The 16,483-nt window shown below is 40.5% G+C and overlaps 1 protein-coding gene across 5 annotated transcripts in view; it reads left to right on the forward strand.

Annotated features, from left to right (window-relative positions):
* RBKS (ribokinase) overlaps positions 1-16,483 on the forward strand; it is a 93,877-nt gene that overhangs the window by 4,198 nt on the left and 73,196 nt on the right. For 3 of the 5 annotated variants that reach the window (XM_072767943.1, XM_072767942.1, XM_072767940.1), the window contains exon 2: positions 14,929-15,061. In XM_072767943.1, the coding sequence (XP_072624044.1) occupies positions 15,050-15,061 (12 nt within the window). In that variant the 5' untranslated portion in view covers positions 14,929-15,049. Of the gene's footprint in view, positions 1-9,749; positions 9,854-11,568; positions 11,688-14,928; positions 15,062-16,483 lie in introns of those variants that run through there. The other 2 variants (XM_072767941.1, XM_072767944.1) reach the window with 2 other exon arrangements.

Below are 16,483 nucleotides of genomic sequence, written 5' to 3' on the forward strand. Positions count from 1 at the left end.
AGCATCCAATCCAATTCACTTTATATATTACATTACTGTGTGCCAGACACTGCTAATTCAATCAATGAGCAACTTTTTTTTCATGTGTAATTTCAGTTTGCTATGAATAGTAAGCTCTGTGTACTAATAATTTTAAAATATCATTAGCTCATCCAACATGGCAGACAATGAACATTATTTAATACCCACCTATGTTTATCATTATTCTCTTTTTGAACACTCATCTCTGAAGTTCCACAATGCAAAGATAAGTCAGGCTTGTGGAAAATTAAGTCAGAGTTCCACCAAAGACAGGTTTCCATGAAAACCCAGCAACAAATGAACTTTTTTAGACATTAAGCTCATAGATCTTTGTTAATCATGCTTTTACTCATCTTTCTTATGATGGTTATCACCCATCTTCTAAATTATTCATGCAACAAATATTTATTGACTTTACATATATGTCAAGTACTTCCCTAAGTGCAGAGGATGCAGCTGTGAAAAACAGCCAAAAATCCCTGCCTCGTGGAACTTATATTTTAATGGAAGAAACAATATCACTAGAAGTAAGTAAAATGCATAGTATGTTAGATAAATGCTAAGGAGGAAAATAAGGTGTGAAAGGGAGATGGGAGTAGTAATTTTAGGTCATTGCCCACAGAAAGCCCCACTGAGATGATTTTGAGTAAAAACATAAAGGAGGAAAGGAAACAAGCCATACAAGATTCCCAGTGTAAGAGCATATGCAAAAGCCCTGAGGCAGAAGCATGCCTCTTATGATCAATGAACAAGGAGTGCAGTGTGGCTGAAGAAGAAAAAATGGGAGGGGGAAGGGCAATTAATGATTCAAAGATCATTAGTGATGAAGAGCTATTGGAGGGTTTGAGCAGAGGAGTGATCTGATCTAATTTTAATATCATCACTGTGAGGGCTCTCTCAGAACAGACAGACTAAAGGAAGGCAAGGGCAAAAAAAGGGAGACCGGAGTCCTTGCAATAATTCCAGCAAGAAATGATGGTAGCTTGAAAGTAGTGCAAGTGTGGAGAAGTGAGCATCTTCATTTTGAAGGCAGAGCATCTTCATTTTGACAGGGTTTGCTGAGGATGACAGGTGGGGCAAGGATTACTCCCAAGTTCTGTGGCCTCTGCGTGAGGAAGGGGAAGCTGACCTTTGCTGAGATGCAGAAGACTCTGAGCAGAGCAAGCTGGCTAGGAAGAGGGCAGTATCAGGAGTTCAGGGTACACATGTGAGATTTGAGGTGCCTGTTAGACATCCAACTGAGGCCATCAAGAAGACAGATACAGGAGTTCAGAGGATAGGACCAACTGGAGAAATAAATTTGAGAGTCATCAGTGTATCGAGGAAAGTTGAGGCCATAAGGCAGGATGAGATCACTAAAGGTTTGAACTACAAGGGCATTCCAACATCTCTACAGCATACGTTTTTTTATATAATTTATCTCCTGTCTCCCGTCTCTCTGTACCCCTAAAACTTGCTTTGAGACAAGCTTAGTACAAACCCATGTTTACATTTCCATGGCAATAGACTATGATGTCAACTAAAACCCTATGTTATCCTTTTACATGCTTCAATTAAAAGTGATGGCTTGAGAGATAAGGCTCATGTTCAACCAAGCATCTAAATTTAATCCCTGGCAAGTCAGGAAATGATTGCTTAATTCTCAAAAGACTTTAATTGGATGGCGGAATAAGTGAATTTAGAAGCTTTTTGATCCAAGATGGATGAAACATAGGACCTAGGTTACTTTAAAAAAAGAAAAAAGGCCGAAAATGTATACCATGCCTAGAAAAAGGTTGCATGTGTCTAACATATCACAGTAACCTCTAGCCTGCACTCTACCAGTACTCTTAATTTCCACTTGGGTTATGATCTCAGGGTCCTGGGAAGCCTCTTGACTTTTCATATTTAGAACCGAAAAATCTCTTGTACATCACATTTTCAGTAAAGTCAAAGCCAGAGGGCTGTTGACCTGAGTAGTATCTTGCTTTCCCAATCTTACAGGAATATCCTTTATTATTCTTTCTTCTCCTTAAATTGGTCTTGAAAGTTGCATATCAGTTAGCAACTCTTAAATTAGTATTTCGGTAAACATGTTTCTGTCAGCCAAATGCCCTAACATCAAAAGAGATCATTCACGAGAAGTTTGCTACTTTGGCCCCTTCAAGGAAAACACATGAAAAAGTAAACATTTGACAAAGCAAGCACACCTACCATGTGGTATTACAAAGAAGTTCCTTTAGTAACCTATTCCTTTGCCAGCTCTTCATGCCCTAGTGTCTACGTTCTCAGGAGAGGAAGGTTGGGTGGGCTTCGTGATGAATGTCACTCCAGTATTTTGGTTACTTGTGCACACTATTGAAAGACTGGGACTATGCTGAGTGCTAGGGATACTGCAGTTAGAAAAAAATGGTAATTGTTCCGGAGGAACTTCTAGTCCAAAGAAGGTAGACACAGAGATCATTGTAGTGTGATGCAGTAAGTGCTTGCAGGGTCTGTGGGAGTATAGGGAAAAGTGCCTGGATGGGATGCCTCCTGAGCCAAGGTTTAGCAAATTAGCAAGTGCTAACCCCACAAAAAAAAAAAAAAAAAAAAGAGGAGGGAGTACATTCTGGCCAGCCAGAATAACACAGGAGAATAGAGTCACGGATGTGGGTATACACGGGGTATGCTGGGGACAGCAGCTACTAAGTAGGTAGAGCATCAGATGTAAGATGATGTGGAAAGGCCTCATCAGCCATGCCAAGATGCTTGGGTTTTATTTGGTGGCCCTGGGGACCAGTGAAAGGCTCAAAGAACAAGAATGACATTTCACATAGCTCACTGGCTGCCAAAGAGAATAATGCCTACTCTAGCCCATCTTACAAAATGTATCGTGAAGCTCAAATATAATCCATTCTTTATTATTCACGATGGGAATGTGAAAGAAACATGAGCACCAAAACCCAAAAATCGTAGGTAAGTTAACATTTTTAATAATTGATTCCAGAATACATTATTTTTTATATGCTGATTTATCTTTCTAATTATATTTTGCTTAGGGTAAAATTAATTCCATGTGTATTTCTTTAACCTACACCAGCAGATGGCAGGAAGAAGTAGCCTAGATAATTACAATGTGGTGACAGAAGTCATTTTGAAATTTAAAGTTTACTGTAATTAATTGGCAAAATAGAAAATAAAATGCCGGTTTTGTAGTTAATTTGTCAGTAGTCATACTTTGCTTGCCTTCTTCAATTAATTAAAATGTGTCTCATCAGGAACTTTGATGAAAGCTTTAGTCTCACCAATTCCCTTTCTGTTTTATTTTTCTGCATCCTGATTTTCCCACATACCTTACTGCATCCTGTTGTTCAGTTCCCACTCACTGATCCCCCCCCCATACAGTCATATTTCTCCTGCCCTCTCCTCTTGCCGATTCTACCTCCTGTATGAGCTCTTTCTATACCTCTCTATCCAAGCTTCTGTTCTTTGTTGTTCTTTTTAAAGATTTTATTTATTTATTCATGAGAGACACAGGCAGAAGGAGAAGCAGGCCACCCCCACAGGGAGCCTGATGCAGGACTTGATCCCAGGATCCCAGGATCATGCCCTGAGCCAAAGGCAGATGCTCAACCACTGAGTCACCCAGGCACCCCTAAGTTTCTGTTCTTTGTCCAGAACTTTGCTCAGCTGGGAAGCCTGGAGGTCTCTGTATAATTATTCAAAACAATTCCTTGACATCAGATGACATTTTAAATTTTAAGTATGTTTCTAACTACTTATATGCTTCTCCTGGTACCTTCTATGTTGAGTCTTCAGTCCTGTATTAGAGAGATAAAGGAGGATGTGGCCCCCTTTTGTTTCCTTTATTCTGACCATATTCCTTTTTAATAACTAGTTTACTTTTTTCCTTGGGTTACAGTCATACACCGCATTTGTGCACTCTCTCATCTCACTGTATGACTTATTGTGTACACAGGCATCTGTCGTCCAAATTGTCTCTATAAATGTCTTTTTTTTAATTTTTTTTATTATTTATTTGTGATAGTCATACAGAGAGAGAGAGAGAGAGGCAGAGACATAGGCAGAGGGAGAAGCAGGCTCCATGCACCGGGAGCCCGACGTGGGATTCGATCCCGGGTCTCCAGGATCGCGCCCTGGGCCAAAGGCAGGCGCCAAACCGCTGCGCCACCCAGGGATCCCCTCTATAAATGTCTTTTAAAGTGTAGACCATTCATTCAAAAATATTTACTTCTGGGGGCACCTGGGTAGCTCAGTCTGTTAAGTGGCCAGCTCTTAATTTCCACTTGGGTTATGATCTCAGGGTCCTGGGATCTAGCCCTGTGTCAGGCTCTGTGGTCAGCAGGGAGTCTGCTTGAGATTCTCTCTCTCCCTCTGCCCCTCCCCACTGTGTGCATTCTCTCTCTATCTCTCTCTCTCAAATAAATAAATCTTCTAAAAAATATATTTACTTCTCACCATGATGGAGTGACTAGTACCAGCCTTACCTTCCTACATAAACAACAAGAAAAAGGAATATATATATATATATGTATGTGTGTGTATATGTGTGTATATATATATATATATATATATATATATATATATATATATATATAACAGCTGTTTCTGTTTCGGATGTTGGACAACAGGCATGTTATCCAGCCAAGAAAGGAAACAAACAGGTGAGTCCTGGAGGCACATTACTGACTGGCACAGAGAGAAGAAACTCAAGGAAAGTCTGGCAATATCAATGAGTTGAGAAAACTGAGTTCATAGCTTACAGAGACTGAGGTGACTAGAATTTGTGGGAACATATACTGGAAAAGAAAGCTAATCAGATAAGGGTCCAGAAATCTGCATAGGAGTCCCCATGAGTCTGTTGCTAAATTCTACATGGACATACATAGAGAGAAAGTCCACAAAGCTTGGCTACTACTAGAGAGCTCTAAATTGAACATTTATGATGTTCAATGGGAGGTATTACATTCCATTAGGCCAGAGACCTTATTGAACCCCTGGAGCATTCAGTAGAGATCCCAGAAGAACCACAACTTAGTACAAAGAGTAAAGTTGCCCTAAAGTAAGGGCTACTCTAAACTCTTCCTAATAAATCTCAAAAGCAGTCCTCAAAAGAATCAAGATACTTAGCTGCCCAAAAAAGCAACGTTCAACCCTTTGGAAAAACACAACAAAATTAAAACATGCAGCAGTGCAACACTTGCAATATTTAGCATCCACTCAAAAATCAATAGTCATGGGATCCCTGGGTGGTGCAGCGGTTTAGCGCCTGCCTTTGGCCCAGGGCATGATCCTGGAGACCCAGGATCGAATCCCATGTCAGGCTCCCAGTGCATGGAGCCTGCTTCTCCCTCTGCCTATGTCTCTGCCTCTCTCTCTGTGTGACTATCATAAATAAATAAAAATTAAAAAAAAATCAATAGTCACGCAAAGGAAACATAATGCGTAACCAAGGAAAGAGAAGTCCATCAAAATTGGCTTAGAGAAATGACTAGAATGGTGGAATTAGCAGAAAGGGATTTTTTAAGATTTTAATTTATTTGACAGTGCAGGGGAGCAATAGAGGGAGAAGGAGAAGCAGACTCCTTGGCAAGCAGGGAGCCTGATGTGGGGCTCAATCCCAGGACCACAGGGTCATGACCTGAGCCGAAGACAGACACTTAACTAACTGAGCCACCCAGTCGCCCCAGAAAGGGATTTTATTTTTTGTTTGTTTGTTTGTTTAAATTTTTATTTATTTATGATAGTCACACGGAGAGAGAGAGAGAGAGAGGCAGAGACACAGGCAGAGGGAGAAGCAGGCTCCATGCACCGGGAGCCTGACGTGGGATTCGATCCCGGGTCTCCAGGATCGCGCCCTGGGCCAAAGGCAGGCGCCAAACCGCTGCGCCACCCAGGGATCCCCAGAAAGGGATTTTAAAAGAGCCATTATAAAATGCTCAGTGATTTAAAGAGAAACATAAATGTAATGAGGAGAAAAGTGGGAGATATAGAAAAGAACCAAATAGAAGTTTAAGAAATGAAAAATGCAACTTTTGAAATGAAAAATTCACAATAGGCTTATCAGCAGAGCAGACATTACAAAAGAAATTATCAGTGTACTTGAAGATAGTAAAATTATATAAATTGAAGCACAAGAAAAAATGACCAAAATGCAGAGCCTTTGTAACGTGAGACAAGGAGTCTGTGTAATTGAGTCTAAGAAGAAAAAGAGTAGGTGAAGCGCAAAAAATATTTGTAGAAATAATGGCTGAAAATTTTTCAAATTTTATGAAAACTATAAATATATAAATCTAAGAATGTCAGTGAACTCCAAGCAGGATAAGCATCCTGTAAACCACAAAGCTCATTGTAATCAAATTCCTGCAAACCAATTATAAACAAACTCTTAAAAGCATCCAGAGGGGGAAGAAAAAACCAGACATTACATATAAGGGAACTAAGATTGCAGACTTCTTGTCAGAAATAATGCAAGCCAGAAAGAAAAAATACTTTAAAGAAATATTTAAAAATACAACTGTTGGGACCCCTGGGTGGCTCAGTGGTTGAGCATCTGCCTTTGGTTGAAGGTGTGATCCTGGGGTCCCAGGATCAAGTCCCACATCGGGCTCCCCACAGGGAGCCTGCTTCACCCTCCACGTATGTCTCTGCCTCTCTGTCTCTCATGAATAAATAATCTTTAAAATATATATATAACTGTCAACATAGGATTTTATATCCTTTAAAAATGAAGGGGAAATAAAGATAGAAAAACAATAGCTGAGAGAATTTATCACCAGAAACTCGCACTACAATAAACACTGAAGGAAGTTCTTTAGGCAGAACAGAAATGATACTAGATGGAAGCTCAGATCTACCCAAAGGAATGAAGAGCTCCAGAAATGGTTAATACAGGGGCAAATACAAAGACTTTTTTCCTCCATTTCTTAATTTCTTTAGAAGGCAATTGATGGTTTAAGTAAAAACACAGTGTTGTAAGGTTTATATCATATAGCAGTAAAATATGTAACAATAATAATAGCACAAAGATAAGGAAGGGAAATGAAGAAATACAACTGTAAATTATATTTGTAAGTAAAGTGGCATAGTAATGTCTGAAAATAAGCTGTATTAAGTTAAAGATGCTCGTTTTAAACCTTAGATCAATCACTTTTATTTATTTTTTTTAAGATTTTATTTATTTATTTATGAGAGACACGGAGGGGGGTGGGCGGGCAGAGACACAAGCAGAGGGAGAAGCAGGCTTCATGCAGGGAGCCTGACAAGGGACTCAATCCTGGGTCTTCAGGATCATGCCCTGGACCAAAGTCAGCACTAAGCCACTAAGCCACCCGGGCTGCCCGTCAATCACTTTTAAAAATAGGAAAAAGAGGGATGCCTGGGTGGCTCAGCAGTTGAGCATCTGTTTTCTGCTCAAGAATGTGATACTGGAGTCCTGGGATCGAGTCCCACATCAGGCTCTCTGCGTGGAGCCCGCTTCTCCCTCTGCCTAAGTCTCTCTTTCTCTCTCTCTCTCTCTCTCTCTCTCTCTCTTTCATGATTAAATAAATCTTTAAAAAAAGAAAAAAAAAGAAAAAAGGGTGGGGTGCCTGACTGGCTTATTCAGATGGAACATGCGACTCAATCTCAGGGCTGTAAGTTCGAGCCCTACGTTGAATGTAAAGAAGATGAAATGGAATACAATTAATCCAGAAGAAGGTAGGGAGAGAGGAGGGAAATAAATGAGCATTATAATGTCAGATGGTGATACTGATCTGAAGAAAATCGTCAGGAAGCAACGCTCCATGAATGTTCTCACATTTCTGCCTGATGAGGACTTTCTGAGCAAAGATCACTAGCACCAGGATTAAAGAATGTTTGAATGGCAAACCAAATCAGAGACCTCTGGAGAGATTTAGGAACTTCTTCCTTGGACACATTTATTTACATTCTAGGAGTTGTAAATCTTGAGACAAACCCCCCCCACACACACACTCATTTACATTACAAAGCAACAGTCCCTAAGCCCTGTTTTCTCCCTCCCCCTCTCCTCCACTGCAGGGAAGAAGGAGCAGCAGCTATGTCAGCTCCTATATAAACTCTAAAGATTTCATTATTTGGAAGTTCCTCTCACGTCACCTTGGGGAAGATTGGGACATGGAGAAGTAACACAATTATAAGTAATTAAAAAGCTGTCTCTGATCCAGAAACATAGTATTCTTTGTCAGATTGAATTAATACTTAACAAAAATTAGGAATAAGAATAACTACTGTAAGGTGGTCTGGGAAGGCTTCTCTGAGGAGGTAACATCTGCCAGAGATGAGAAGGAAGGAAGCCATGTAAGTCCATAATATACTCCTCTTTATTAGTTCTCCCTATGCCTAGCACACTTTTTTACACATAAGCAAAATTTAAATAAATATGGTTCAAGAGGGGATCCCTGGATGGCTCAGCCTTTGAGTGCCTTCGGCCCAGGGTGTGATCCTGGACTCCCAGGTTCGAGTCCCACATCAGGCTCCCTGCATGGAGCCTGCTTCTCCCTCTGCCTGTGTCTCTGCTTCTCTCTCTATGTCTCTCGTGAATGAATAAATAAAATCTTTAAAATATATATATATGGTTCAAGAATATGACACTCTGACAGATTGGCCACTTGTGACCAATATTTTTCATAACTATCTTATTATAAATGCAAAAATAGTTACATTCTTGGGACACCTGGGTGGCTCAGTGGTTGAGCATCTGCCTTTGGCTCTGAGCATGATCCCAGGGTCCTGTGATCCAGTACCACATATCAGGTTCCCTGCAGGGAACCCGCTTCTCCCACTGCCTATGTCTCTGTGTCTCTCATGAATAAATAATCTTAAAAAAAAAAAAAAAAAAAAAGAATAGCTATATCTTCAGGCAAAACTACTTTGTAGCCCTCCACTGGTTAGCTAAGAAAGGATAAGAGTTAGTACTCAAAATCAGTTTTTAAAAAAAACTAAAACGGTTTAAAGCATAATGCAGCTTTCATTCCCTTAAATAAATCTTACGTCTGCAAATTTAGGGTTAGGAACCACAGAATGAAGATTTAGTTGGGAGATTTTTTTTTTTTTTACAGAGCAAGAAAGAGGCATCACTAAGTTGATTTGGAAATGATGCTCATTCCTGTAAATGTGACATACACAAATGCTGAGAAGAATAGATACAGTTGAAGAGTACAGACAGTGGGAATAATAAATGAGTGTAATGAATTTTAATTGGGCAATAATAGTACAGTCCCCTATTAGGGAAGCATACAGTGTGTCAGACACTTGCAGCCTGAAGAAGAAAGGATGGAACGCAGAAAGCCAAAGAGAAGCTTATTCCTTGACTTTTGGCTGGAGCCAGGATAGTGTGACCTCTTTGGTCAAAAGATTTCTCAGCCCTGTTTCACCAGGTCATTCCTTCCTTTGGTATGAATCATCTCTGAGAACCTGTAACAAGCACATCATTGTCAAGAAGCTAAAAGCAATTGATTAGTTGTTCTGATAACACCTGTCAGTGAAATAACTCAGAGCACAAAACCCAGGCATTTAAGGAGTTGACAAGTATTATTAAACCTGTTTTGCAAGAGAAGAACCTGGTTCAAAGAGGGAAAAGCTGTCAAAGGTAATACAATCAGTAAGTGGCTCAGGCCTGCTACCTCACACAACTAGGCTCTAGCCATGTGACCTCTCAGGGCCTGGAAGACTGCAGAGCCATCTATAAACATTTTTTTTTAAGATTTTATTTATTTATTTGACAGCACAAGCAGGAGGAGTAGGAGAGGGAGAAGCAGGCTCCCCAGCGAGCAGGGAACACAGTGCTGGACTGGATCCCAGAACCCCAGGATCATGACCTGAGCCCAAGGTAGATGCTTAACCAACTGGGCTGCCCAGGCACCCCTGTCTATGAACATTTAGCAGTGTTGCCTCCTGTGCAGATTTAAAATTTAACAGTTAAAGCTACAAATTTGTTTTAAATTCAAGTATATTTCTTATGACTGGTTTTCTCTGTTTGGGTTTTCTCCCTCATTCAGAAGCTGACACTGTTTTTAACTTTTAAATGGTAGTAACAGTGTATTGCTATCAGAACTGCTTCCTTTTTATTTTCCTTTGAGCACTTTAATTTGTCCATGGCATCCTGCTAAACCTTGTGTTTGAATTGGGGCAAATCATAGCAATGCTTTCATTTAGAGGATGGTGTTTTGTGCAGATCCTTTCTTGAACCAGACTTTAATTTCATGATTTTAATAAGGAAAGAGATAGGAAAACCTAATTCAAGGTAACTTGGGATTTATAATTCAGAAATGCTTCTGCCTGTAACTATCTTTTTTTTTAAAGATTTTATTTGTTTATTCATGAGACACACAGAGAGAGAGAGGCAGAGACACAGGCAGAGGGAGAAGCAGGCTCCCCATAGGAAGCCCAATGCAGGACTAGGGGTCCCAGGACCCCAGGGTCACACCCTGAACCAAAGGCAGATGCTCAACCACTGAACCACCCAGACATCCCTGTAACTGACTAGTTGCTCTCAACTCAACTTTCCACTCCAGTTCATTTACTTTAAAAAAAAAAAAAAAAAAAAGCAGGAAACTACCTTAGTCTGGGTTCAACAGAAAGGGCATAAGACAAAGGCTTAACAGCATATAATCTGCACAGGACTATAATCCAGGGAGCAAGAAAAACCTATACAAAGATACTTGACATGTTTCGCTGATTGCTCAATGCTGCAGGACAGCTGGGAACCATGACAAAGGAGTGGAAAGAGAGTGGCGCTGGACAAGGCTGTGTTAGGTTGCACCTGCCAGAAGCCAGCTGGAGCCCAAGAAGAGCTGGTGGCTCTTAAGAAGATGCTGAGAAGCCAAATGAATCTGAAGTAGTAATAAATGGCCTCCTAATGCACAAGTATATGCTTGTCACATATACCTCTATACATCTATAAAGTAAAACATGAACTTTTGCTCCTTCTCTCCACCCTTTTCATGGATACTTGTCATTAACAGTTCATTTTCTATGCACTTACATATTATGAGAACATATAGCTTTTTATTTTTAGAAAACATAAGTTGGGGAGCTCCCCTCCTCTTGTTAGATGCTGCCTGATTCATGAATTGCTTAATAAAGCCAATTTGATCCTTAAAAGAAAAAAAAACATGAATCAGATCATAATAATCTTGTGCTCTGACATGTTTTGTTTTGTTTTTTCACTCATCTATTACTTGTATCAGGGTTAGGGTTTATTACATTGTCAGCGAGTTGCTTTTGTCCTGTAGAGGTATACTGGAAAACACTGATTTAACATTTGTTGAATTAACACATGAATGAAGAATGATAGTCTGATTTCTAGTTACAGTTCCTGCTTATAGGACAGGAGTGCTACTAATACTGGGAATGCAATGGGCAAGGTCTGGTAAAACATGGAATTGTCACTGCCAGCTAATTGAACATCCCTGCCAGTCTCCTCCTTCCCATTCATCAACACCTCCACATCTGCAATTCAGAAGTAGAAATGGTTGCTACACAGGGGAGACACAGAGAAGAAACATAGGGGAGGAAAAATAATTTTCCCTCTTCCCTTCTCAGTTCTTGGCTGAGACCCTGGTAATGAAAGACAGATGAACAAGAGAAAAACAAATGTATTAACCTGTATGCCCCACCGTATAAATGGAAGATGCCCAGGAGAAAAGGAGTAACTCCCCAAGGTGATTAAGAATTCAGGGCTTTTAATAGGGAAGGGAGAGGAAGGGGGAGGCCTCTTAGGAAAGAATAAATGACTTATGAAAGATGAACTCACCTTCAGTAGAATAAATAGGAGTTATGACAATGTTTGTGAGAACGTTTGTCTGGTTGTGATGTTCACTTCTAGTCTGTGACAGGAGTCCATCCTTGCTGGTTGATGAAACTCCCAGGAGGGGATTCATGGCTGTTGAGTCCTTTTGGGGGACTGATCCTCAGGCAGATAAAGGGCAGTTCAGAGAAAGCCTCTCTCTGCATTTGCTACTTTCCAAGTGCCTACAGCTCAACATAATCCGTATACCAAAGTGACATATCTGGCCAGCATGTCCTGAGCTCCTCCAGTTATATTTTGGAGTGGTACGTTCTGCTACCCTTCAGAAAGACAAGGGAAGTCTTTAAAAAAATGTATTCAGGGGCACCTGGGTGGCTCAGTGGTTGAGGATCTGCCTTTGGCTCAGGTTATGATCCCAGGGTCCTAGGATTGAGTCCCACATCGGGCTCCCCACAGTTAGCCTGCTTCTCTCTATGTCTCTGCCTCTCTGTGTGTGTCTCTCATGAATAAATAAATAAAATATTTTTTTAATTAGAAAAAAAAATTAAAAATTCACTCACTCAGAAACATGTTAACCCCAGGCCAAAAGGCAGGTACTCTGGATAAAATGGAGACCATAACAGACATGGCCCTGTCCCTATTCAGGGAAAGTCTCCCAACTGAAGGAAGAAAGAATAGGGAAAAGAGGCAGAAAGAAAAGAGTAGAATTCTAAAGGAGGGAGACATTTCAGTGATGGCTAAATTAGTATAGTGCTTGTGTTAATACAAGTTGTTTAGAAAGGAGTTTCAATCCCAGCCATCTGTTCCCACATCAGACAAATACACACTGTACCCCCGATTTCACTCCTCCATCCCATATATATATACATCCCAATAATCATCTGCTGGTCTATTTTTCATGATTTCCCACAGCCAATAATAAAAAGAATACACTTGATTCAAGCCAGTGAATTGTGACCCATATCTAAGTATAAATATAGTGGAAGTCATAAATTTCTTTACTGACAATCTTACTAATTAAGTTATTTGGCCTGTTTTTAGCCACATTGGATTTTTTTTTCTTTTTAAGGTTGTTATGGGTGTTGTTTGTAGCAGCATCAATAAGCCAAGAATTCACATAGTTACTCAGTCGCGCAGATTACTCATCACTGCCTGTTCATAACAGAATCCTAAAATGTTTAAGATTTCTGATGCAAATCAAAATCTCATCATCACTTGTCATCGCTAAATTAAATGACAGGATAATAACATTACATTAAAACCATTTTTCTCTTGATTGAGTACCTTTTTCAGAAGTGAACCTTGTAGATGGATATTTTTTCATCGGTACTATAAATGCATTTAGAATAGGAGATAAAAATAGAACTGAAAAGGGGCGGAGTGGAATAGAATGTTTTCAAATTATTGATGAGTCTCTTGTGAATCTCAAAGAACCATATTTGACACTGCACTGCTAGGGAATGGAGTAGTTTAGCCAATTTATTGAGACTTTTAGAGCTACATACAGGAGGTACACAGGTTGAATTTGGTCATTGCCAACACCATCAAGTGTTCTTGGCATCAGTCATAGGTCATTGCATGACAAACAGGCTGTGAGTGACCTGTTGGAATTGGCATCATGCTGGTACTCTAATATTAGGCATCAGATACTGGTTTCAGATAGGTCACAGCCTAGGTGGGGAAGTGAATATAAATTTCAAATCTGCCCAAACAGGGTAGGATCTCAATTGACCTACTGTTGTGAACTTGTCTCTTGGCTCTTCTTCCTCATCTAAGGAGAATTAACCTTTTTAGTCACACCTGCCATGGCTCCATCTGCTCTATCTGGCCCTGGGCCTGCTTCTTTGTAGCCATCCAGTCCGCCTGCTACTCACACCCATCTTCCCTCACTCACCCTTATATGCAGGACTCTTTCCATTTCCGCATCTCCGGAGTCTTTCAAAGAGGTGGTTTCCTCACATCTTCTACTTTAATGTTATGAGAGTCCTACCCTGAAGAAAATCTTTTACTCTGACTTTCTGTGTCCTTTAGCACTGCCCTCACTAGGAGGTAACAGGTCAGTAAAAATCCTTAGTTCTTGGAGAAGTCCACCAGGTAGAGACTGAAACGGGGTTGGCTAGAAGTTAACAGTTGAATCTGTGATGAGGGCATGGGGTGGGGAAGTCAGTATACTGTTTTCTCTTGTTTTATAAACAGAGTTAGTTGCTTTTGAAACTTCCTATAGTAAACGTTCAAAGCTAAATGTAGCTCTCTAGACTATTTTTTTAAAAAAAATAGATGCTGTTTTTGAGTCAGGACCTGAAACGGGTGGTCTACAGGATGGCCTGGGATTAACACCTGACCCTGCCATCAAAACAATAACCCATGCCCACCCCACCTGCAGGGAAACAAATGGGATTCCTTAGGCCCAAGACCTGCCACTTCCCCTTTTCTCCTTAAGTCCTGATCATGGTTACCAGAATCCTGGTACACTTCCTACTTCTTGTTAAAGTGACCAGATAAACCTGTACAGAAACACACATTTAATTTGGTCCCATTTATCCAGTCCCACCGTGAATACAGGTCTGTGCAGGGTACTGGGAAGCAGGAATCTGAAGTTACTTCCCTCCAAGAGTTCCCTATGATAGAAAACAGAGGCACTTGGGACACCTGGGTGGGCTTAGCAGTGGAGTGTCTGCCTTCGGCTCAGGTTATGATCTCGGGGTCCTCGGGTCCTCAGATCCAGTCTCGAATCAGACTCCCCCTGGGAAGCCTGCTTTTCCTTCCGCCTGTGTCTCTGCCTCTGTGTGTGTGTGTGTGTGTGTGTGTGTGTGTGATGAATAAATAAATAAAATCTTAAAAAAGAAAAAAGAGGCACCCATGAGCACCCCTGATGCAGTAGACACTAGAAACCGTGGTCTGAAGTGGAGCTACAGTGCACGACTGTGGTACTGGGAATGGGGGAGACATCCTGTCAGCAGATTCATTCTGGTTAGTGATGCCATGAACTACTGGATGTTACCTTAAAGGAATAGGTCATCTCTGCTTCTGCTTGCATTTTTGCAGGCTAAGACTAGAGCTCCATCAGAGAACCTTCCCTCTCTCTCTTCTGAACTTAAATTGATTGCAGTTACCAATGTGCCTTTTTTTTCCTTCTCTTTTTTAAACTATGATAGTCTCACTTCTCGTTTGCCAAAAACTGGAGAAACCATCCACGGACATAAGTTTTTTATTGGCTTTGGAGGGAAAGGTGCCAACCAGTGTGTCCAAGCTGCCAGGCTTGGAGCAAAGACATCCATGGTATGCAAGGTAAGTGTAAAGTATGGTGGAGAGGATTCTAGAGGCAAGAGTCCAGTTTTAAGACTTGTGCTGATTGGTTTTTGTTGTTTTTTTTTTTAAAGCAGCCAATTCAGTGGCATTTAGTATATTCACAATGTTGGACAACCAGGATTCTTTTTATTTTTTGTTAAAGATTTTATTTATTTATTCATGAGAAACAGAGAGAGAGGCAGAGACATAGGCAGAGGGAGAAGCAGGCTCCATGCAGGGAGCCCGATGTGGGACCCGATCCCGGGACCCCAGGATCACACCCTGAGCCAAAGGCAGATGCTCAACCACTGAACCACCCAGGCGTCCCATGATTCTCTTTAGTCCCAGAACATTTCTATCATTCCAGAGTAAAACTCCTTACCATTAAGCAGTTTCCCCCAATCCTCCCACCACCCAACCTCGTGGCCCTGGCAACCAACAACCTGCATTCCATTTCTATGGATTGATCTATTCTGGATGTTTCCTATAAGTGGAATCATAGGTTACATAGCATTTTGTGTCTAGCTTCTTTTATTTAGCATGATATTCTCAAGGTTCATCTACCCTATAGCATGTTATCTATTTTAGTCCTTTTGTGGGTGAATAATATTGTATTCAGACAAATATTGTAATAATTTGTCTATTCACTTGTCTGTTGATGGACACTTGAGCTGTTTCCACCTTCTGGCTATTGTGAACAGTACTGCTGTAAACATGTGTGTCCAGGTACTTACGTGAATATCTGTTTTGTATTGTTAAAGATTTAAATAGAGAGTAATTTTCCTTACCTTTATAATAGTTTCTTCCCTGAGTCCTCTGGGAAGTAGCTTAATACTGCAAATAACTTAATGCTGCATTCCTTTAACTTAATGAACTTCTAAGTGAAGGCTGAAAAGTGAGGGGAATTTGCCTACTCCACTGAGTTTCTATAGTCTGGCTTCACAACAGCACAAGTCATCCTGTTTTTAGCAGGTTTTGCTGCAACACAGCTTTTGGAAACTTGGTCTAATAACTGCTGATCCACTCATCTCTAAATTAGGTCTTCTAATGCTAGCTTTTGGACCAGAAAGGAACCTGGGCCTTAATGAACTATGCATAACTAATCTTTAGGCACAGTTCTGTTTGCAAGTATGTAAGGAAATGATATGTAAAATCCAATAGTCCCTCTTTCTCTCCTGACTGAAATCATTTGAAAATAAAATTGGCTTCCAAAGGTTCAAGGTTTGCGTGTTTAGTGAAATTTTAAGATGCTAGCATTACTGGTATAACACGAAAGATAGTTTATCTTCAGGAAGCTAGACACAAGTCTGCACAGTAAAGGATAAGAAAAACCTGAGAAATTTAAAAGAATGAGCTCGCTCCTGTGATCTGGGTCAGTCTTACCAAAATTTCTCTGAAATGTCATTTCTCATTACATACAGC

This window comes from Vulpes vulpes, chromosome 8, assembly GCF_048418805.1.
Source record: "Vulpes vulpes isolate BD-2025 chromosome 8, VulVul3, whole genome shotgun sequence".
In the NCBI taxonomy this organism is placed as follows: Eukaryota; Metazoa; Chordata; class Mammalia; order Carnivora; family Canidae; genus Vulpes; species Vulpes vulpes.